At 45.7% G+C, this 23,540-nt stretch overlaps 1 protein-coding gene across 1 annotated transcript in view; it reads right to left on the bottom strand.

The window, feature by feature from the left end:
• Positions 1-23,540, bottom strand: part of skap1 (src kinase associated phosphoprotein 1) — a 30,630-nt gene that overhangs the window by 474 nt on the left and 6,616 nt on the right. The window contains exons 5-12 of the mRNA XM_076760407.1: positions 14,186-14,266; positions 14,026-14,109; positions 13,821-13,945; positions 12,831-12,894; positions 10,857-11,054; positions 8,235-8,288; positions 8,018-8,127; positions 187-289 (exon numbers count right to left, since the gene is read on the bottom strand). Of these exons, the coding sequence (XP_076616522.1) occupies positions 197-289; positions 8,018-8,127; positions 8,235-8,288; positions 10,857-11,054; positions 12,831-12,894; positions 13,821-13,945; positions 14,026-14,109; positions 14,186-14,266 (809 nt within the window). The 3' untranslated portion in view covers positions 187-196. The remainder of the gene's footprint in view (positions 1-186; positions 290-8,017; positions 8,128-8,234; positions 8,289-10,856; positions 11,055-12,830; positions 12,895-13,820; positions 13,946-14,025; positions 14,110-14,185; positions 14,267-23,540) is intronic.

The raw sequence follows: 23,540 nt of genomic DNA, 5'->3' as shown, positions 1-23,540 counted from the left end.
CATTGCCCGTTGCGCTGCTCAGACTGCTTTATGCAGTACTTCTTCCAGCCAGCAGATGCCATAAACGGCAGGTCAACGACTGAAAATACCTCAATGGCAATCTGGATGAGTACCAGGGGGACCGTTTCTGTGTATTAGGCCACTGTAATGGTCCATAATGCTGATGATAAGAGAGTGCCTCGGTACCTGTTGGAGCTCAGAGGATGTAGGCAGGGTGCAGGAAGTCCTTGGGGACGATGCCCACGGTGCCGTTCAGCTCGCCGACCCACCAGCCGTGAATGTTGTACTCCTGGCCCCAAAATGAACAAATAAACAAGCGTGAGTCTCCGAGAGGTCTGAGGACGAGTAAACGGAGCAGGATTAAGCACCAGTTCACATTTTCATTCGATCTGAGCGTCCCGTTTGTCTCGTATTATTAACATTTGGACACCCATTCGGATGATTTGAAGAGCAGTTAACAGGAGGCCCTGATGCCTCACGGCGGCGGCTAAAATGAGGAGGTTAAAAAGGTTGGACTGTATAAACTCTGCTTAAGCAAAGGAAATCCAGGAGGGGCTGCACCTGCCTGCCAAACAGCACAATATTCTAACAGACACGGGGCTGCAGGAAGCTCCAGGGTTTTCACTCACAAATGAGAGAAAACGGTAAACAAGACGATGGAGAAATGAAACGAAACAGCTTTTGTTAACGGCTCAGAAGCCCCGACAGCAGCCTGCTGCTCTCCAGCCGTCACGTCTGCTCTGTGATTAGACGCAAACAGGAGCACACACAGGAAGCATGATGTTGAATGTGGGTCACAGATTAAACTTAAAAAATAAGACCTCAGTGAAGTTCATAAAGCCTTCATACGACAGCAGAGAGACACCTTCAGGGGCTTTCTGACAGCTGGAACATAAGCAGCTCCAGGAAATTCTTTGGATCTTCTGGTGAGCATTTGCAACAATATTCAGCATTTTATAGACTAAATAATAGGAGCATAAAAACCATCAAAGTATTACGCTTCAATTTGAAAAGTTTTCACTGATTAAATTCATAAATAAAAATTAAATTAAGGCATTTCACGTCATAAAAAAAACATTTCCTCCTGCCTTCTGTTTATGCAGCTCACAAACACAATAAAAGCTGTTTTTTTTTTTTGACTGAATTAAAAAAATAATTCGAGCTCAACAGGAGGAAAATGTGCATCCTACAAGAAGCTGTTGAAAATATCATTTAGACGCACTGAACTGCTGCCGCTTCAGCCTGAAAAATAAATGTTAAACGGAGGCTTCAAGGTGGGCCGAATCAGCTGCTGTTTACTATCTGTGCTGCATTTAATCATCACTGAAAGAACCACAGTCAAATCCATGAGAGATAAAATGTTTACACTCCTGATAACACACAATTCATCGGTTAAATAATCAATAAATTCACAGGAAATGATAATCTTCTACCATTAGGGCCCAAAAACAAGTTTTTCTGGATCTTAGGACTCAAATCAGATGAGACTGAAACTGAAATCTTTCATCGTTCTTATATTTGTTGGAGTGCTTTAAGCGGTTCAGGAGCTGGAGTCACATTAACGACCATGTGATCAGCTGATCGCAGCAGCCGGGGTCTAACTCGATCTGCAGCGGATCAATAACAGGCCAGAGAGCAGAGGGGCGTTAAAGGCCGGCGGAGGCGTCCCCGGCCGGCCGTCATTTTCCCGCAGCTCATCTCTCCTCTGTTCTCCGGCAGGTTAAAGATGGCCGCTCTGAGGAGACGGTGAGACGCTCAGCTACACGCTGAGACGCAGATTCATTAAAGTTCAGTGTTTGTTCCTCTGATGACTCGCCTCTCAGCTCAGAATCAGACGGCTTGCTCTCACAGGCTCTCGGTGCAAAAACACACGCATTCTCTGACGTGATGGATGCGTTTTGTCAAAGGTTCAGGCCGTCGGCCGGGCCCGACACCTCTGCGAGCCAGAGGAATGAGGCCTGCGGCTAATGAGCGGCGTTTGGACAGCGGGGACGAACGGATCGCTTGCATGATAAAACACCAGACCCGAGCGTCCTCACTGCACAGACAGGTACGCAGGCTGTCCACCCAGGCCTCCTGCTTTCCCCCGTGAACCCACTGACGGCTCAGACTGGGATGTTCCAGCATGTTTGGCTCAGGTTGACAATTCGGTGAGTGTCTGGGCTCATAACATGGGGGGGGGGGTGAGTCCAGAATGGTCTTTTCATGCTGCAGAGGGAAAAGCCCGCTTGCAGAAAGCTGGCTCTGGTTCCCGTTCGTGATAACGTGAACCGAGGAGGAGGAGAGGGGAGACAGACGGACGGAGGGGGGGGAGGCAGCGCGGAGAGGGAGAGAAACAGTTTTTCTCTCCCTTGGGGGCGTCGCAGCACTATTCCACCAACCATAGTGACAGAGAGTTTTATTTATCTCCGCGGCCCATCTGTGCAGTCGGTCTCAAATTCTCCCTGAGAAAGGTCTTTTGGATTATCAGCGCCGCCATTTTAATACAACTGCTACATCACAGAGTGGGTGCCAATGGCGGTGGGAGTCTGTCAGGCGTGCAGAGTCCATCTTCCTCATACTTGAAACGGGTTCATCCAGAGTACACCTGCTGTAATAGGGACATTCCAAGAGCGCGGAGAGTAAATTATCCAAATGACAAAAACTAAGCTAACTCCTCAATGTCCTCTTCCTTCTGTTTGTTTTCCTCTCTTTTGTCTCTGTGCTTGATTTGTTTTCCTGTGATTCTGCGTCTTAAACGCCGCGTCTGGGGCGAAGCGCAGGCACATTTGGGCTCGTTGTGGCGCCGGGAACGGCCGGACAAGTTGTTTAGTATTCATCTGAAATGGAAGATGCTCTGGGGAGGGAAAAATCAGGCGTGTGTGAGTGGTTGAGTTTGGGGAAATGTCTGTTTTTTACCTCATTAGCACGATGTATCGGATTCGCCGTGTCGTGCGAGAGGCTGCGTTTGCTGCAACCTGGATGAGATTCAGGTCGGCTGTGCGAGGGAGGAAGGGGGGGCCGAACAGCGCCGTGTCGTGGCGGCTGCGGCGCGTCGACTCGCTGACCTCCCGGTGACTCCTCCGCCGACGGGGAGCGGGGAACGGGCGTGGGAGGGGCTGGCACTGGGAGCGGGTTGCCATGACAACACCTGCAGTGTACCGGCGCGATCGTTTATTTACCACTCAGGGGGCTGGCTAATGGTGGCATTCTGATAGGCCCATCGCTCACGCTCCCGACCGCAGGACGGATTGACAGCTACCCGAGCCTGAAGCGGGGAGAAGGTGAGTCGGGGGTGGCTGGATGCGGTGAAAGACAACGGGTGAGGCAGGTGTCGCGCCGCCATCACGCACCCAAACAAAACACGCCGTTAATATCCCTGTTTCAGGAAAAGAGGGTTGTTTGTGGGGGGAAATGTGAAATTCTGTGGAGATCCTGACTGCAGGTCCTCTTTCCTTTCTCATCTTGTTCTCAAACACACACACACACACACACACACACACACACACACACACACAGATGAAACACACACACTCGCACACAATCCCAAATGCATACAAACTAGGGGGAGTGCTAATAAGCCTGACACATGAGGCATCTTTCCTCGGCCACCAGCTGACTGAGGCAGGCCTTGGGCGTGATGGAGCGCAGGAAGTCTCTCATTGCCCTGCCGCTGAACCCACCGCCTGGGTGTTACAATCACCCTCCCTCCCTCCTTCCTCATCTCCGACCCCCCTCCCTCCTATTCCTCTCTTTCCATCTCTCCTGAAGCAGCCTCTCTGCTTGCATCCTCTCTGTTTTTTTCCTGCGTTTCTTCGCCTTTCCTCCTACATAGACTCCTCAGATTCGCTGCAGCTCTCTGCAGTTCCTCCATCACTGGTCACTCTAACAAAGAAACATGGACACCTCCACCAGACAGAAGCCCACGATCTGTAACCCGTTATCAGGTTAGCGAGCTCTCCTCGCTGCTCACAAACAACCTAATAACGGCTCAGACTGTGGGGAAAAGTGCGTATTTCGGGGAGGAAATCTTGCCGAAATCCGTGCAGAAATATGGATGATAATTCCACACAACCAGAGATCGAAATGGCTACTTAGTGTCCATTTTTTTCAAGTGGGCTTTTAATTAAATCAGTAAATTGGCTTCAAATTGGAAACATGACAGAGCATGAGAACGTTTGAAAATATCTCAGGGACGATAAGATTTAATAAAAAGAAAACCTACTCGCTCCTTTCTAATGCACGCCTGGGATTACAGATAGCTCCTTAACTTAATAGCAATTTAAAGCGGATTTGTGTATGCCACTGAGTGTCTGTAATGATGGCTGTTTACGCCGCCCCTCATTTATAATAATTAAGCAGAATGGATTGGGGGTGGGTTGCTCGGACGCGGTTCTGGGCTATTGGCTTGGGCTGAATAATGACCTACTGTAGTTGACCGGGGGATGACCGCTGCCTCCTGCATGACCCCAAACCCCAGACTCACCCCCTGCTACTTTGGGTGGTAAATAGGATGTCTTGCCTGTCTATAGCGTCTTGGTGTCTGTGGCCACAATAGCAGCTAGGGGTCTTTAAATGGGTGTGTGACAGAGAAAAGGAGAAAGGAGAGGGGGGACAGGGTTCACACAAAAGAATAAAGGGATCCACTCTCTTTGTCTCCCTTGCTTGACTTTTCCCATCTGATTGTTTGCCCACTTTCGCTTTTCTTCGGCTGTATTCAGTCGGTGTGACCTGTGGGCAGCGGGCCAAGCCGGCTTGTCAGAGGAGACGCCTGTTATGACCCTAAAGAAAGACGCAGGTAGCCTGACGAGAACGCCAGCAGCCATTTTAACACAAAACCAGTTTTAGAGTTTCTCGTTGCAATTTCTAATTTCATAACTGGTGTTTGTACTGCAGACTGTAAACGACAGCGTGGAAATCTATAAGGTTGTAAATCAGCTTCTGGTGTTTGTATAAGTTGTCAGTTAATAACCCGTCCTGTCGAGACCGGGCCTGAATCGGCCACAAGGTGTCACTGGTGTCCATGTTCTCATTGTCTCTACCAGCAGCTGCTGCTGAACGCTCAGGCCCAACGCGATGTGACGCTCTGCTTTGGGAGACGTGCCGGATTGGCTGGAACGTCTCCCTCTCTCTGGGTTTTGGTTGGACGGCGGGTGGAGGAGGAGAGGTGAGCGGGCAATGGAGAGAAAGAGGAAGAGGTGGCAGCGGCGCCTGCCAGAGTTTTAAGGACCCTGGATGGGTTTGTGCCATAAATCTCTTCCCACTCCATCCCGCCGTTCTCCATGAGTGCCCGTGGGAATACAGGAATGTGACAGCTGACCTGTAGAGCCCATGTCTTTTGATTCTGGATACATAAGATGCATTAGAGGGCAAGAATGCAGGACAGCCTTATGGCTTAGAGCGGGACATGGCCGACAAAGTACACAGGCGTTACACACATCAGAGAGAAGTGAAACTATAGCTTCAGCCACTGCGGTAAACTAATCTGATGCCCTATGAACACATTGTAAATCCTATGACAAACGCCTCCTCGCATGCAGCGGAAATGTGCATGAAACATCTCAACAATTTAAACCCAGTTAAAAACATCTGCGGGTGTGATACTGCAAAGAAGGGAGCTCGCCGGTATTTGTCATCACACACTAAAATGTCAGAGCAAAGCCATAATGTGCATTAGAAAAATGCAAGCTCTCAGAAATGAAATGCCAGAGCAAAGCTCACAAGACAGATTTCACGGTGTGTTTCTACCTCATGTATCAGCGCGCTGAGCATCGCCATCGAGCGCAGCGGAAAGCAAGTTAGGCATCGCAGAAACCGGCGGCGGAGCCACACGGCAGGATTAATCCTCTTGAACTAATGGGATTCATATGAGTTGTGAGGTTCCTAATTTATTTACTTTGTCAGTGATGCACGGATATGTGCGCACACACACACATGCACAGCGACACGCTAGGGAAAAAAAACACACAAATACAGTAAAAATGCCCCCACTTTACAGTAAGTGAGAGATCAATAATGATGGATGAGGGCCTTTTATACAATCGGCATGTTCTCCTCAGTTCACAGCCATATGACACCACGCCTGTGGCTATCCCATTCTGCACTTCAGCAGTCAATCACATCCCAGCTTTAAAAATAACAGTTTGTTAGCACCATTGATTTAGCACTTAGAGCGTGTCCTTATTACCTTGTAATTATGGTCAGTGTTGACATAACAGCACAGACAACCAGGCCTCCCACCCTCTAAGAGAATTTATGGGCCCTGGTTTTATTACGGCCATTTCATGTGTCTGGGTCCCCAGTTAAGCGACAGACTTGAGTTCTAGCCAAGGGCCCGTATTTCACTCATCGAGGTCAGGGTTCTCAGGAATCCCCCCGTAAAACTGAACGCCGACGGGGACCGGCGTGTACACACAGGAGACGCGGGGAAGCCCTCCCCAAGGGCTCATTAAAATAAATAGCCGATTACAAGCTATAATCCAAATAATGCTATTCATGAGGGAAATGTGATGCTTTCAGGACGCAAAATGGGACACGGGTGGAGTCGTGCCGGCGTCCGGAGATCACCGCTAAATAATTTACAACCAGAGCCCCGCTTTAAATCCATTAGAGGATAGTTAGAATACTCTCTCGTAGTCTGTCACCATGTTATGACTTTAGCGTACAGCCTGACAAAACAAGAGTAATCTGTGTCATTAAGATTGGGAGATACAACAGCCAAGTCTTGCTTCCAACCTGGACTTAGTTCGCTTTTAAGTTCTTCAGTGAAGCAGAAACCCGATCCGTACAGTGAAAAGTAATACGGCGGGCAGGGCCGAGGCTGTTTGAGGCGGATCTGTAGCTCCGAGCCGCGTCCCCTTTGTTTCCCCGAGTGCGCTGCCTTTGTCATCCTTCCATGAAAAATGCACGTGGCTGTTTTGACATTTTCCCCTATCAACCAGCACACACAGACAGAGGAGGCTGGCATCTCATTAATCTGACCGTGCCAAGAGAGCCTCAATTAAAAGTCCATCTTGTGCGAAGGGCATATTTCACCTGTGCCATATCTGCTCTTATAAACAAAAGGCTCGGTTTTGTTTGGTTATCTATCTGAACCTTGGCTTCTAAACATGAGAAAATGATTGTTTCCGCGCTTAAACCACCCGAAATATCACAGATAATTAAAATTCAATGGCTCCAACTGCTGATTAAAGATGCAAGAAATAATTTCTCAATCTCTGCCACATAATTACCAACAAAAAAGCTGAATATACCGCAATTTCTTCCTCCCTCTCTGCTTCAGATAATTTAGCCTAAACACAGACCATGATGATTCAATTTCAGGCCGACCAATAGCAGCAGCCTGGGAACAAGTCCCCGTACGCAGCAGAGTAAAAGTGCCCAAATTACAAGCCATTGATTTCCAGTAGGGTGGCTTTTCACTGGTAGATACTCTGCATGTAACTACAAGATGGCCATAAAACACGAGGAAATAGATTGAGGGAAAAGAGCTGAGATGCAGGATGGCTTCACCTGCAGTTTATGTCAAACAGAAAGGAAGAGCTTCGCATGGCTGCCTACTCAATTAACCCCTGTGATAGAGGCTCCATAATGAACAACAGCACCATTACGCAGCGCCCTGAATGGCACTTCACCCTAGTGGCCTGGGAAAAAAAGACAATGCCACTGTTGGTGCTTCGCTGCTGCAACGAGATACGAGCGCTCGCTAACGGAGGAATTTAGATGTTGGGGATATCAGCGTGTTCAGAAAGTAAATGAGGACAAAGTGATTACTGGAGCTGATGTTGTTTAACCCTTAAATAATTACACATTTTCCTCGTCTGCATCACATTTTACTCATTTTAAACTACTGTAATTGCTCCTGTAATTGTGTCAACGAGTCGCGGGTGCAATCAGGGATGGTTCCCATTAGAGATGAATGGCGGAGCAGTAATCTCCCATTTCCACCGAGCGGGAGTGTCCAGACAGCGCAGAACTCACAGACAAGTTTAAATAACCTTCTCGGATTATTCCCGATGATGATGATGATGATGCTGACCTTGCTGATGATGTAGATGAGGTCTCCTCGGTGGAAGGCCAGCTCGTCGGGCTCGTCGGCCTGGCAGTCCCATAACCCCTGGTAGTAGTTAGCATAATCTGACGAGCACGCTGAGAGGAAACGCAGAGAGCACACGTTTGAATAAAAGAACGGGACAATGTTCTTTTCCCACTGTGAACTATTAGGATGGACATTTGTTCTGTAATGAGGTCCCGACCTGGTTTGTCGTTCCTCTCGCCCCTCTCCTCCACGGCCTCTGGAAAATCCTCTTCTAAACAAAGCAAACACAGCAAAATGATGTTTGTGGCAGAGCATTTATCCCTGTTTGACTTGTTCTTACTAGATATCAGGACACAAACATCTTAATTTCATGATTTAACAGGAAACAACAGCAGAACAGTGATAAGAAATAAGCGTCAAGAACAAACTATTAATCAGAAGGTTTCTGTCTGTCTCACATGTTAAGGATGAATGTGCAGTAAAAAAAAAAAAAACAACATCATGACAGAACAAAACACAGAATAAATGCATAAAACGGATCATCAGCCAATCCCTGACGTGTCTTGTGGAGACACGGGGCGTCTATTTTTCTTTAACCACACCGAACTCCTCGATGAGGATCAATCTGTTCACGTGTGAGAAGCAGGCAGGAAAGTTCAGGAAAAAGAGGCTGTGTTTGAGTCACGCGGAGGCGGACGTGTCATCGAGCGTGGGGCGTGGCACCCGGTGGTCTGAGAGGTGACACGGTGATACGCCTGCCCTCTGTCTCCCACATCCATCGCTGACGGCAGCAGGCTGACAGCAACGCCACAACCCGGCAACACTATCCACCTCCCAGCACAACCTGCGCCTGTGCTTCCAGGAAGACCGGGAGGGACGACACACACACAGGCACACACACACGCACGCATGCACGCACGCACGCTCACAGACACACACACATGCTGTACACCCCCACGCATGATTGTGTTTGGATGAGCAAAGTTTCTTATGTGTATCTTTTTCTTTCACAAATGTGCACACACGCGCACACGTACGCACACACATGCTGTACACCCCCATGCATGATTGTGTTAGATGTGAAAAGAATCTTTTTCACCTGCTTTTTCTTTCTCCAATACACACACACACACACTGTTGCACATTTCAATAAAACCAAATTTCCCATAAAAAGCCACAGAGATCATTATAATCCAGGTATTGTTGCTAATGATTCCACTGTTACCAAACCCAAAAGAGAAAATAAAGAGAGATTTTAATTCTGTTTGCAAAGGCTCCAAACGTTTGCTCAGCGCTTCGGCTGCCGTGCAGAGGAGCATCCTTCAGTCGAGAGGCCACCGCTACGGGCCAACGGTTTCTATATCAAAGTGATTTAATTTTCCACTCAATAAAATCAGTCATCAGCACCAGAGCCGATACCGCCATCGCTCTGCAATCTGCCCGCATCCGAGCCACGTTAGGGTTTTTGCTCTGACGAAACTGAGGCAGCGTCATCTCGGAGAAAATGACGCTCGACATTTCTCCGCTGGTTTGCTTACAACACATGCAAGATGTATCTGACGAGTTTTCAGATTCTGAACACATTCAAGATATTTAATCATCACAACTTCAGGAAAATCACCTAAAACTTGAGCGACAACTGTTGCAAAGTCATCTTAAACATTCCTGTGAGAAATGAAGTAAAGCCAGTCACTGCAAACACTATCCAAGATATTTCTATTTGTTAAGAAAGGAAGAGTCTTTCCTCGTCTTTTGCGATCCTGATCGATGAAGCTAACCACAAAAATCTAATAATTTAACAGCATCTAATCGCTGTGTAGAAGATGTAAGCGAGCGAAGCGAGGTGCAGAGTGATTGATCAGCGAAGGGGTGAGAAAGTGAACGAAAGAGGCCGTCATTCGATATGCCATCTGTGGTCAGGGTCTGTACCTCTTCCCAGATGGCTTTGAACGCCGGCGTGACAGTCTGAAGAGTGATTTCCCTCTCACCAGTGATTTTGGCAAAGGTAATGTACTCAGTGAGTGAAACAGAATCTTGATGTATCTTATTTAATAGAAAGAGTGATGGACGACGGCCCTGAGAAGATCAGATCACCCCTTTTGTCCTTCTCGGGATCCTGTAGCCACCCTGACACATGGGACTGTCTCCCCCTCAGCGGGGACTGTTCTGGGGTCTCATAACGTTCTCAATCAAACTCTAATTTCTATTAAAGATGTGACATTAAGAGCTCCAGAACTATTTTAAGCCCTGAGAGATGCGGTTTTTACTTCCTTTCGACTAAATTGCTGTTGCTAGGCAATTTTAGCCAAAACTCTGCTTAGTGGATTGAATTGTGGGCTATTTGTTGCCTGGCAACATTAGCTAATTGGACGTTCTGTGACAGAGCATTCGGAGCTACACGGCTCTCGCTGATTTCAACAACACGAGCGTTTCTCGACAGAGGAGGCCAGAGGAAGGCGACTCGTGGCCGGCGTGAGGAGTCTTCCCTTCCTGCCCTGAACGTCTCTGCAGCAGCCAGCTCAGCTCAGCTCAGCTCAGCTCAGCTCAGCTCAGCTCAGCTCCGACAGGCTCATTAGTGTTGTTTGATTTAACGTGAGGGATCAGTCTGGTGTGGTGGCGATGGGGAGGCACCTGGCAGCACAGATTTCACAGCCAGGAGAGATCATCGCAAATATTTCTTGTTGCAAAAACCCCTTCGGGCTGCAGTGTGTGTGAGGCAGAGCGGCTCTGTCTATTTGTCTGACTGAGTATCATGAGGGTTTGTGTGTGCAGCCTCCTGTCTATTTATCTGTGTGTGTGCGTGTGTGTCTCTGCATGCGAGGTAACCACATCCTCATACCTGGCAGCACCTCATAGATATCCTCTTCCTCCTCGTCGACCTCCCCCGTCTCCTGCCCTCCTCCCCATTTGCCGCTCGGAGGGGCCTGGGCAGCGCCGGGCCGAGGCGGGGGAGGGCCGGTCACCCCCTCAATGTCATCATAGGTCTCCTCTTCCTCCTCCTCTTCGTCGTCGACAGGGATGACGGTGGAGCTGAGATCTATGAGGGACGGGGAGACAGCGTGATGGGCGGCGTTAGCGTCAAGATGGAGCACAGCGTGGCACAAAAGACACATACATGCATTAAAGGGTAAAGTAAGAGAAATGTCAGCGGGCTGCACAACAGGCTGGGACACGTGCCGCACAGCACAGCGACGGCAGAGGAGGCTCCAAGTCCGCCTGCAAGTAACAATCATTTTCATTACCTATTAATGCCTTTGGGATTTCTATAATCAAGAAACTGATTACTGAGTCTGAAACAGTAAAAACTGTCCCAGAGTCCAAGCTGACGTCTTCAAACTGCTTCTTTTGTCTTGATAAGAGTTCAAACCTAAAATATAGTTCATGTTCATTCATGATAAAAAGCAGCAAATTCTCTGTTCATCATTAACGTCTGAATTTTGGGTCGTCTGTTGGTCCCGGTGCTTTAAAATGCAGCTGCTGTTATTTTAAAAACTACTCGACCATCTCAGGCTGAAAATCATTTCTGATCTTCCTGGAGAACATGAACCCAGCCTGGCCCCGAGATCTTCAGGAAGCAGTCAGCTGGTAGAACCTCGAGTCACGCCGACGATCTCGAACGCACCCCAACCCTGCAGCCACGTTCAAATCGAAAAGAAAAACTCTGGTCCTCCTCGTCTTTGATCGGTCGCTCTGCTGCACTTCCATTCCCTCTGTTGCATTTTCGGCATCTTACAACTTATCACTGCACTGTAACTGTATTTCTGGTCTATTATATTTCTATTTTATTTAATCTTATGTACTTTATTTCACTTAAGTTTGAAAATATAATTCAATTCCATCTTAATTCACTCTGGCTTCTATTGCTTATTGCTTTTGAATGTTATTCTAATGCTTTTCTTGGCCTTCATAAAGCACTTTGAATTGCATCTGTGCTTGAAATGTGCTACATAAACAAAGCTTCCTTTCCTTGCCAAGTAATTAAGACACATTCCATGTAATTGCATCTGCCACCTCTTCCTATCTGTATCTCTACCATCGCTATCAAATGAGGGCAAAATGCCAAAAATAATCAGAAGCCGGCCATGTTCTCAGGCAAATTCTGGAGGTGTAAATAATCATCTATATGTTCTGGATCAGACTGCATTTTGTAGTAAAACTGGGCTGGAAGGAAGTAAGACAAACTGCAGAGTGTCTGTTACTTCCCGCAAATCAGTGGGCCGGCCCGAGCCCATTTTAGAGTAGACCAGGCACGACTGCTCGCTCAGATGGAGGAGTCGTCTCATTGCAGGCGACTGGCCACTGTAACACAGGGTATCAGGTCCTCGGCCGTCCACCAGCGGCCAAGCAGAGATCAATGTCACTGGAGGATAACCAGAACATCTACCAATCAATTTCCTGTAAGTTGGAATTCGGTAGGAGGGTTAGAGGGGGAGAGGTGGGGGTGGGGGCGGAGGAGAACTAGAGCTACATGACATGGCGGGTGACATGTCGAATGAGGAGGTTCAGGCGTGTTCGTCTCCGTGATGGATCGGGTGGTTTTCCTCTGAGTCAGAGATGATAAAGGGCTCCCTTTCACTTCTGACCTTTCTGCCCCTCGGACGCACGAGCAAACTTTGGTAGAAAATTCAGAGGGTTTATACTGCTTTAACTGTATTTTCCAATTAACCTATGTGGCTTTTAAAAAGTCACTTTTAAGTCAATTGTATTTATACAGCCGGATATCAGTTTGTCTGCGAGGGCTGTGACGCCCTCCATCCCAGAGGAGACGCTCTGCAGTGCACACAGAAAAACGGCCACAGAAAGGCTCGCTTACCTCGAAGCACAATCTTGATCTGGTCCACCCATTCAGCGGCCTCCTGAGGACTGCTGGCAGCGAACTGGGGGGAAAGAGCCGCGAAAACGCTGCAATTATCATCACACCTAAAGGTGCTTTTACACGGGAAATAAAGGTCCTGATTTTTTATATTTGTGGCACACACCAACTCTCAGCCTTCTAATTCGAGAGAAAAAGAGCAAATAGGAATTTTCCCTCTTCTAAAGGCGACAAAATGATCAGATGTCAAACAATCTGCCTCTAAAATATTTAATGAAGACATAAATTCTTCTGCATCTAATGTCTCATTCGAAGTGTTTTACATTAAAGTCTGACTGATGCTGGATTTTTGAAGCCAATACAAAGATTTGAGCGTTAGATGACGATATTTGGCCAATATTTATTTATTTAAACATGATCACAAATAAACTGCAATCAACAAAATTTCAATCATCCTTTAAACTGATGATTTATTTCTCAGTTAATAAATTAATTATTTGGTCTATAAAGTGTCAGAAAAAGCCCAAGCTGACATCCTCAAATATCTTCGTTTATCCTACCAAAAAATTACAGAGCACTTTAAAAACCAGCAAATAATGGCAATTTAATTTTTAAAATTTTTTTTAATTTTTAATCAACTGTCAAAACAGCTGCTGATTTATCTTTGTGTTGATTCACTAATCAGCTCTTTGACTAATTACTTCACATCTGCAATTGAGAGCTATTAAATTTATTTTTTAAAGATCTGTGATAAAGATCCGCACTGAGACACGTCGAGGTGGACAAATAAACCTGGAAGTGAGCACAAATCAGCTGATGTTTTGTTGGGCTGTAATTTCGATTTTAGACATTTCTGCTGGCAAAAAAAGGCAAGTTTTACATAAAGACACTCCACAGCTTACAAAATAATATCTGTCAAACTGTATTCCTTTGCTTGAATTCCCTGATGTGTACTTTCATTTAGCGCAGGCTCGCTGCGGTAAAACCGACCTGGAAGGAGCGCCGTCCAGGAGCAAAGAGCTCAAAACAGGCGTTTTTTCTGGAGTCTTTTCTCAGGTTGGTCACCAGCTGCACGCTGTAGTCACTCATATAAACGGAGCCCTTCTGCTGCTTATCTGTGGAGCGGAGCACATGTTGCAGGATGATCTGATTCATGAAGCCGTAACGTTTCTGTTCGCCGGCATCTCAGACAAACCTCTGTCACTGCCGAAGTAGTAGAAGATGAGATTGTTGAGGACACACCATCTCTTCTGCCACTCTGAGCCGAAGAAGCTGTGATCTGGACAGAGAAGTGTGCCATCATCAGTGGAGGTGACACTACTTGACCCAGGGTCGGTATTTAGATGCTACTGTACCTTTTCGTTTCTTCTCCAGGTAGCCTTGCTTTAAGGTGTTGATGACGTCCTGGGCTGCCACAGGGGGGATGTCACCAAAGTCTGTCCACAAAAAAAGGCAAATTTGTCTATAAAATTTAGGAAACTGTGATAATTTCCCAGAGCCAAAGGTGGCCTCTTCTTGTTCTGTCCGGTCAACAGTCCAAAAGTCAAACAAATTCAACTTATGACACAAGAGAGACAAGCAGCAAATCCTCACATTTGGTATTTTTCTTGATAAATGAGTCAAAAAGCTTCATTTGTTATTGAAATAGTTTACGTGAATCAACTAATCAATTCATTGACTGATTGTTTCAGGACTAACTCCTAATAAGCTGCACTTAAAATGGTCTTCATTCCCGAGGCAACACGCACACACGCGCACACACACACACACACACACACACACACACCATGAATATAAAGTCTCCAGCCCTGTGGATCAAATACATCCCTGCTCGGCTTTAGGAAACTGGGATCAATACATTTACAGTGCTGCTGAGCGCTGCAGTCCATTCATCTGCTCACGTTGCACTTTTAATGGCAGTAACCTTCCTGTGGAAATTCAAACAACTCTCTTCAATTTGCAAAGTCAAATTCTTAAACATGAGAGGACAATGGCACAACAAGAGGCTTCAGGTAATTAGTGCAGCAGCAGCTTTCACCAGGCAGCTCACACAGTAATCAGACGACTGTGCCATTTGTGCTGGAAACAAGCAGTTTTTCTACACAAAGACAAATTGTTGCAATATGATGTTAATAAAAGTGATTTTTCCAGTGTGCGAAAACAGATTTTTTTCTGCTCAAAATGAGTATTTTTCTGCTCGGACTTGAAAATTCAGTTCAGCCGAATTGTCTTGCCCCTCCCTAATCCTGACAGAACGGGCGAGACTCTGGGGTCTGTTTCCTTTGTAAGCTGCTGCACAGAGCGTAAAAAGCAGAACACCGGCTGACCGCGGCCTCGCAGCAGCTGCTGGTAACATTTGCAAGGCTGAAAACCACCAGTGGAAACACCACATCGAACATGAAGGAGATTTACTCCTCTTCAGTGGCAGTAAACATGACACACGGGCCCACTGATACCTGCACTAAATTCAGAGCTTAACAAGATATTTAGGGTCAACAGTGAAGTTAAAGGCAACAAACAACGCGGCGATGGATATGTACCAAGACCCACAGACACACACCAGGAGAGCCTCTTGTAGTGAAGCAGCTAACCATTCTACAACACAAGCACCCACACAGGAACGCTCTCAAATGGACATTAATGTCCCACACTCCTCTGCTGCATTTTGAACATATGCTGGGAGGGAGGGCTGCAGCAGGATTTTAGGGTGCACTAGTTACCATTTAAGATGACTTTTTTGGTATTTTCATCTTTACAGAACAGCTGAAATCTAACTGAAAACACTGAAAAGTAGTTTTGTGGTATTCGACTCCACCAGCAGGACCCCTGAGAGAACCAGCTGCTCCGTGTTTGAGTTAGTTTTGAACTTCTACCAAGACCTGTTTTCTAGCCTTTAGCCATTAGCAGGGAACTTGTAAAGCTGACCCCAGGTCGTCCTCAAGGGCCGTCTTCCGCCCTGTGCCTCGACAGGAGTACCTGCTTTTCCATGTGTCAAAAACAAAGCTAAGCTTCCTCTGAATTCATTAGTCAACTGGCATTAGGCTTGAAGGCAAGAGAGCAGAGGGAGAGCAGGAACCGCCTTTTGAGTCTGAAACACAGGAACAATTTAAAGACCATTTACACTAGTCAGTGTGACACCCCATTCAGACCACTGATGACAAGGGGAATGCCTGGAGTCCATCCCTCTCAGAGACGACCTGTTTAACTGCTGGGAAAAACCAAACATGTCATCCCACAACTGGACCCTCTGGTTAAACAAAGAGCCCCCCGACATTAGACAAACTCTGTCTCATTCATACAAATCAGCAACATGAAAAGCTTCCCTGTTGTTTCCAGCAACCGCTGCCTGAACAACTTTGATCTAGAGAGCAAAATAAAGGCGATGCAGGCTTTTTGCTTGCCAAACATTCCAGAGATTTAAGTTCGCAACCATCCAGCCCGTGATCCGATAACCCGGCACCGCTTCAGCTCGTGGACCTGACAGATGAGCGGGTCATTCCAGAGCAGAGCCCCAGACACCTCGCTGCACTAACACGCTCACATATCATCAGCCTGCCTTTGTGGATGGACTGACCGGTGACACTATAAATACAGAGGTGCTAAGGACTGTTTTGTCAAAGAGAACCTGATTCAGTACATCATAACAAACAGCGGTCATTATGCTCCCCCACCTCATCTATCCGCCGGCAGTCCCTCCATTTTTTTCCTGGGCCTGCTTCCCTGTTGCGGCCCACTTCTAATCCCCTCATCCGTCTGCTTCCCTCGCTCTTCATTTATCTCAAAGGTCGAGCCCGGCTAATAGATGAGGAGGTACAAAATCAACACGGGATCACTCTGATCTGCTTGAGTCAATAAACAGGACACATTCATGCATGTTTAACACTTCAGCGCCGGCTGACCTGACCTCACTTCACTGTCCTCCTCTGGACACAGGCACAACTGCAAACACACACTTCAGTGAAACCGCCAACACGTGCGCAAGAGTTCTAGATTCTTCCACAGGGTAGCAGCACAACCTAAACGCATCGCGCTGCTCGATGCTGCCTGATTCCACCCTAAACAAAAGCAGCATCTGATTGGTCCTGAGCTAACAAAGCCGCCTTTAATGAAAATTACACGCTAACACCTCTTTGGGACCCATGCAATTTTAAGTGGATGTTCAGAGGTAATGTTATTTGAAAATGTGTAATTTAGGGCGTTAAAAAACCCCAACAATCATCATGGTGTTTGAGTTTTGAGCATGACTACAGGCACAGAGAGACGCATTAATGCATCTAATTAAGGCCTCATCAAAATCGCAGACAGACGGCACTCTTTCATAAAAATCATAAATTGCGTTATCAATTATTCAGGGCAATGCCATGACTTCATTTTCATCCCTTTTGCGTTTTAATTAGCACCATCCACAGCTTTGGTATTGACATTAATTTGATGGCAATTTATTGATATTTCAGCATAACCTATTTAGCTGAGTGCAATTACCAACAAAGAGAAGCAGATAGATGTGATGTTAGAGGAGCATCACGTGTTTTGTAAATCAAGGTGAGGAGTTGCTACATGCCACGCTAACTGAATCTAACTGCTCTCAGTGGTCATCAGCAAGAAAAGATAGGAGTCACCCCATTTCCAAATGGAAGGAAATAATCAATAGAAATTGACCAGAGATATGCGTTTAATTGATCCTGATGACAAAGGACCATTACCACGAGCAAGCTGACCTGCGCGCTGATAAGTGCTCCGTTCCGTTGCCGTCCTGAACTTGTTTTAAACTCGGGGGGGCACACACAACAATGCATCTGAGCTGCCAGCGGTTTGCCACAGCCGCCATCTCTCATTTGGTTATTCACACTCTCTCAGCATGGTGTTATGAGCTCAGCAGTTGATCCCGCAAGAAAAGGCTGATTTATGCTAGCATGACCAGAGGGAGTTAATGTATTCTCTCATTAAAATCCACTTTACTTAGGCTGAAAGTCAATCAAAGGCTGGATAGAAAGTGAATCAAAATGAAGGGAAATGGTTGGGTGGGAGGACTAATACGTTACATTAGATCTAACGGTGGTCATAATGCAGCAAAGATGTTATGAAAACACAAAAACGCTCTGAAGATGTTGACGGTGCTGCAGAAGATGGAAAGCGCGCGGTCGCTTTAGCGTCATCTCTCTGAGATGGCAGGAAGGAGGAGAGGAGCGACAGCTCTGGCAGGCTTCAGCCTCAGCAGGGGAACATGTGCTTCCAGAGGCTGGAAGCACGACTGCATCCTCAGTTAAAGACACAACCAAGTGAGCCAGTTACATGGAGAAAGATGGAGAAAAAAGCCCATTATCAGAATAAAAAATTGACTTGTGGCACCTTTTTCTTTCTTTCTTCTTCTTCTTCTCTTATGCTTTTAATGCTTTGACATAAATAAACATGCAACCCAAAATCATGCAGATGTCTGCTGTATGTAATGTAATATCACAGTACACAGAGTTAAATCCAGCTGTAATTCATAAGGTTTGACATGAGCAGTGTGTCGCAGTACTACTCGTCTTATGCACCTCCTTGATTCTTTTTCTTTAGTGTGTGTGTGTGTGTGTGTGTGTGTGTGTGTGCGCTGTGCTGAGTATGTGCTTAAAAGTCTATTCCTCTGCAGTCCTTTGTGCTTGCAGGGTTACACAGTACATCTGTGGTCATTTGTAAGGTCGGGTCTCCTCTGTAGTTGTGAAGTTATGACTGTCATGAGCGCTGCGTCTCGTCTGGCTTTTATTGGGTTTCTTCTTGTTGATGTCGTATTCTACTCTATGATGTCTATTGTCTGCACCTAACAGTTTTTTTCACCATCAATTGTTCTATAAAATGTCAGATAACAGTGAAAAAAGGACATCACTCGTTCCTTAATCCCAAAATATTCACATTCAAACAGCTTGCTTTGCTCGACCAACAGTCCAAACCCCAGAGATATTAAACTGTACTATCATGGGGCGCCCGGCGGCTGACCTGGGGGAGCACGTACCGTGCACTGAGTCCTTATCACAAATCCAGCCGGGCCCTTTGCTGCACGCCATCCCCTCTCTCTCCCCTGACTTTCCTGTCTGTCTCTGCTATCACCACCAATGAAGTAGAAATGCAAAAAATATATATATAAACAGTAAACTTTACTATTATAATTAACTCAGAAAATTTGGATATTCTTAAATTCAGAAGCTGTAAGAAGGCCTTGAAACAATCATCCAAACAGTTGCTTATTACTATTCTCTATCAGTGCATCAATTCACGCACAATTTCAGCTTCTTTTGAATCTTAACATCAACCTGGCCAAGGACCGACGATGAAAATGATCCTCTCGCCTAAATCTGGCAGATTTACATCACACTAATGTTATTTAATGTGTGCAGCCCCTCACAGGAAAATGAATAAGTAACTAAACAAAGACAGAATCTTCAATTTTAATCCAGAGATGCAGAGAAATCCTCAACACCCTGCCAGCAAAGTCTACAGAGAAATGTTAACACTGGTAACTTCATGGGATACGTAGCAGTAATTCATGGGACGATAACACTAATAAAAATAAATTTAAAGTATTAAGGAGCACATGGAAGAGGTGACCCCCCTCACAGCACAGGTAGGAATCAAAATCAGCCAGTTATCATATGTCTTCTTTCTCCTGCACTGAGTCCCTGAGCGCGGGGGCTTTCACAGTGCCTTTCGATGCAAGAGGTATTGCATTGAATGCACCATCAGGGGGCAGGACCTGACCCCCGTGTGAACCCTGCTGATGAGGTGAAACAGAAGGCAGAGAGGCTCCCCGGCCCTGAGGGGGCTGCAGGGAGGAATGCTGCTGACTCTACAGACGAAGCGAGCGAGACCGCAATCCTCCTCGATACCGTCCTTGATTAGGAAAAAGGATTCACTCGGTGCACCTTCACCCACCCGGCGCTCCATCTGCGCGCAGGCCGAGCTAAATTGATACATTTTTCCTCATTACAGTAGAAGGCCTCTGCTGCGCCTCCCTCCAGCGAGGCGGCCGTCAAAAGGGAGGAGAGAGACTGAGAGGCACTGAGGTTAAGGGCAGAATGTCTTCCCTGCCCTCCTCTCCTCCCCCTGATTTGATTAGGACTTCAGTCATCGATACATAAACTGTGTTTAGAACCTCCTAATGCATGTGTTTGAACCAAAGAAAACATGCAGTGCATTATATCAGGCTGCACGCTGCCTCTATTGTTGTCTAATAATGCTTAATGGGACCAGGAAGGTATGCTGGAGTGATTAAGGATTTTTTTTTTTTTTTTTTTTGGGGAGGGATCAAGGATGTCAATTAGGTTAAACAACAAATCCTGAGATAAAAGCTTTACGACTGAGCAAAGCACAGCGGAATAAAAACTATAATCTACACACAAATGATCAGGTAAATATTTCAAATCACAGTTTTGGGGTTTCTTAAACAGTTTGGTTTCTGGAAGTTCAGTTATGTTGCAGCTTTAATGCAATGCCGACACGTCTGGTGTTTCTCTCACTTTCACTGTCCGACTTGGTTTGTTACACTTGATGCAACTCCAGATAAAAAATTTGGTATGCCTCCACACGGGGATGGATGTCAAGTCACTGTAGGCTCCGTTTTGCTCTATTCCTACGTTGAAACGTCTCAGGCCGGCCACTGTAAAGACACTAAGGGGCTAAATTTACTATGTGACATCGGCTTCCCCCTGGGCAGCCATAAGCAGCGTATACAGCGACCCTGAATTTCCCTTTTCTAGATTTACTACCACTATTCAAATGTTTAACTGCAGATACAATGATCCTCTAATCGCTGGGGATGGTTTTCAGCTGCTTCACTGACACACAGAGAGAGAGAGGAAAAAAAAAAAAACAGTAGTAAGAATATAAATACCAACAATGGAGGAGTTCGGGCCCACAGGAGAGCCTGCATATCTGTGATAAAAACGGGATATAACACAGTCAACGACAGAGCCTGGAGGGAAAAACACTCAGAGAAAATCAACACACTCGCCCTCTGAATGTACAGTTATTGCAACTTTAAAAGGCTTCTGTTATTTCCACTAAAACGCCTTAAATATAATTTTAGCAGTAATGGAAAGTAAGTATGTCGGTGAGAACCGTGTTATTGCACGGTGCTTTCTGAGCGATATCTCACGTCTATTACCTTTTTATATAATTGCTCTTATTTTATAGTCACTGCTGTTACATATTGTGCCAATAAACAATTATATGATGGTATCATTCTCTGACTCCGTTCATAAATCACCAGCCGTGGTCTATGGGCAACAGGTGCTACAGAAAATGTATTCTGCAGAGGAAAATAAGGCCAACGCGCCTCAAAATCAGAGTCTTATTAAATCTGATGCAGGAGGTTTCACTGAAAATAAGCACATTTATTTAAAGTATTTTACTGTGGGCAAAATCATGGATTCTTTAACTTCTTTGGATTCATACAAATCAAAACAACAGATCAGATTAGCAAATCATAAAAAGATGATTATTGATTCGGGTAAATTTCTCCCATTAAATGGCACCAAGTTTTACTGTGTTTTAGATTTAATTCTTAATTATCAGCAGATGAATACTTTGATATACTGATGACATTTTCAGCAGATTTCCATTCAGTTTTTCATAAACAAATATGAGTAATGGATGAATAATACTAAATATAATACTGAATTTGTCCTTTTTGGAACTAATCAGAGAAGGTTTTTTTTTTGTTTTTCCTTCTTTTATACAGGAAATACAGATGATTTTGCTTCAATTGAAAAAAAAAAATAGCTTCAATTAAATAAATAATGTTAATATTGTGCCAGTGTATAACTTACATTTAACATTTTACTGTCAAGCAAAAAAATAATAAAATAACAATTTGAAACAAAGGATTTTTCCAATATCCAACTTTTTTATAATAATTTTTCAAAACTTTTTTAAAGCTTTTTTAATGCCATCTTTTTAATTTGTAAAAAAATAAATATGTAAATAAAGCAGAGAAAACGAAAAACGAATGGGCTCTGCGGCGCTTCATTCAGAGGGAACCCGTAAATCCACCTCTATGACAGTAACTGCTGCAGAAGCCATTTCAAACCCAGTTTGTGACAATGCACAAATGAAGCCAAAGAGGAAAATAATGCAGCATAAAACAGCACAGATGATGATTATTTAATGAAGTTTCTTTTATGTTTGCACGCTTTTTTTACCGCACAGCACCAAAATTTAGTAAAATAGCCAGAGCTCCTATATTTAAAAATCAGTCATTTCACCATGTTTATTTGAGTCTGGCATTTAGTAAAATGTTGTCACTTTAATTTTGATCAGCGCTGTTCAGTATTTATATTTTTAAGCTAATATCCAAACGCATAATTGCTTTGTTTGAACACAGCTACAGTTTTCCTGTTGGACAAAGTTCCTTTCCTATTAAATGTTTTCTCCATCAACGGCTTCTGATTCCATTTTATTTTATTTTTATTTTTTTTAGATAAGCTGACTTACAGCATGGGCCACTTTGAATCAATGGTGAAAATTTCCATTGCAGATTAGCCATCTTCCAACACCACACAAGCCCTCGGCAGCCTTGTCCCACTTGGCACACACACACGGTGCTGACTTCTTCCAGCCGAGCGGAGATCCCGGCGTAAAGAGGAATGCATCCTCAACATCCTCGAATAACTCCACAAGGGCATGTTAATGACCTTAAAGTGCTACATTACAGCAACAATTAAACAGAGGGATCCCAGAGGCATTGGGAGCCGTCGTGTCACTGTCTGTGTACAGGCCAACACATCTCTCCCATCTCCATTTATTTCCCTAAGAAATCAGCGGGGCCACCTGGGCTTGGCATTGAAACTTCATTCATCTCCAGAAATGGATTCCAGTGGAGGGCAAAATCAAATTCTCATTTGCAAGGCAGGGGGAGAAAGAGAGGGAGTGAATGCAGGAGGTACCTGGGAACGCTAACCTCTGGGTGAACCCGCCGCATCTGATAGTTTTGCTATTTGTCTGTGACATTGACAGCTCTGGGGGAGATTAGGAGCCACCCTGCCCCAGCTTCCCACTTTGCATTCTGCCTATGTGCCTCTTTACAGATGGACTGCTGCACATTTACCTTCGCCTGTTTTCCCTGGGTTTCAACACGGCGCTACACCAGAGGCAGCGGAGGGATGTGATTATATGCAATGCAACAATAAAACAAAGCAAATGAGGGGAGAGCTGCATCACAGGGCTTACACACCAGGAGGATGCAGAAACGACACGGTGTGGCTTTTGGTGGGGGTGAAGCCGGAGATGAGAGTGATGGATGCCCTTCGGTTAAATACGTCCAAATCCCCCCTTCAAGCCGCTCTCTTCTTGCCAGGCAGCGTGAGTGAGTGTGTGAGAGAGAGTGTACAAGATTAATAGTGTAAACAGCGAGGCAGAGAGGGAGAGGAAGGCAGCCGGGAGAGAGAGGGAGAGAGGGAGGGAGGGAGGGAGGGAGAGAGAGAGAGAGAGAGAGAGAGAGGAAAGAAAAGACTATCAGCATCTGCAGCAGCACAGTAGCCCGAGGGGAATAGTGTGAACTTTTGAACCCTGGTGGCAAGCAGTCGCAGCGATGCACAGAGCCTGCTCCTGCCTCGTAATGTGAGTGTGAGTGTGTGTGTGTGTGTGTGTGTGTGTGTTTCCAGAAAGGCACACAGGCAGCAACTGAGAGAGGAAAGGAGAGTGAAGGAGAATGAGGAAGAGTGGAGGTCATTAACA

The sequence above is a fragment of the Chaetodon auriga genome, chromosome 20 (assembly GCF_051107435.1).
Source record: "Chaetodon auriga isolate fChaAug3 chromosome 20, fChaAug3.hap1, whole genome shotgun sequence".
Classification (NCBI taxonomy): domain Eukaryota; kingdom Metazoa; phylum Chordata; class Actinopteri; order Chaetodontiformes; family Chaetodontidae; genus Chaetodon; species Chaetodon auriga.
The sequence above is the reverse complement of the archived record's forward strand: the minus strand, read 5'-3'. Positions and strand labels throughout refer to the sequence as shown.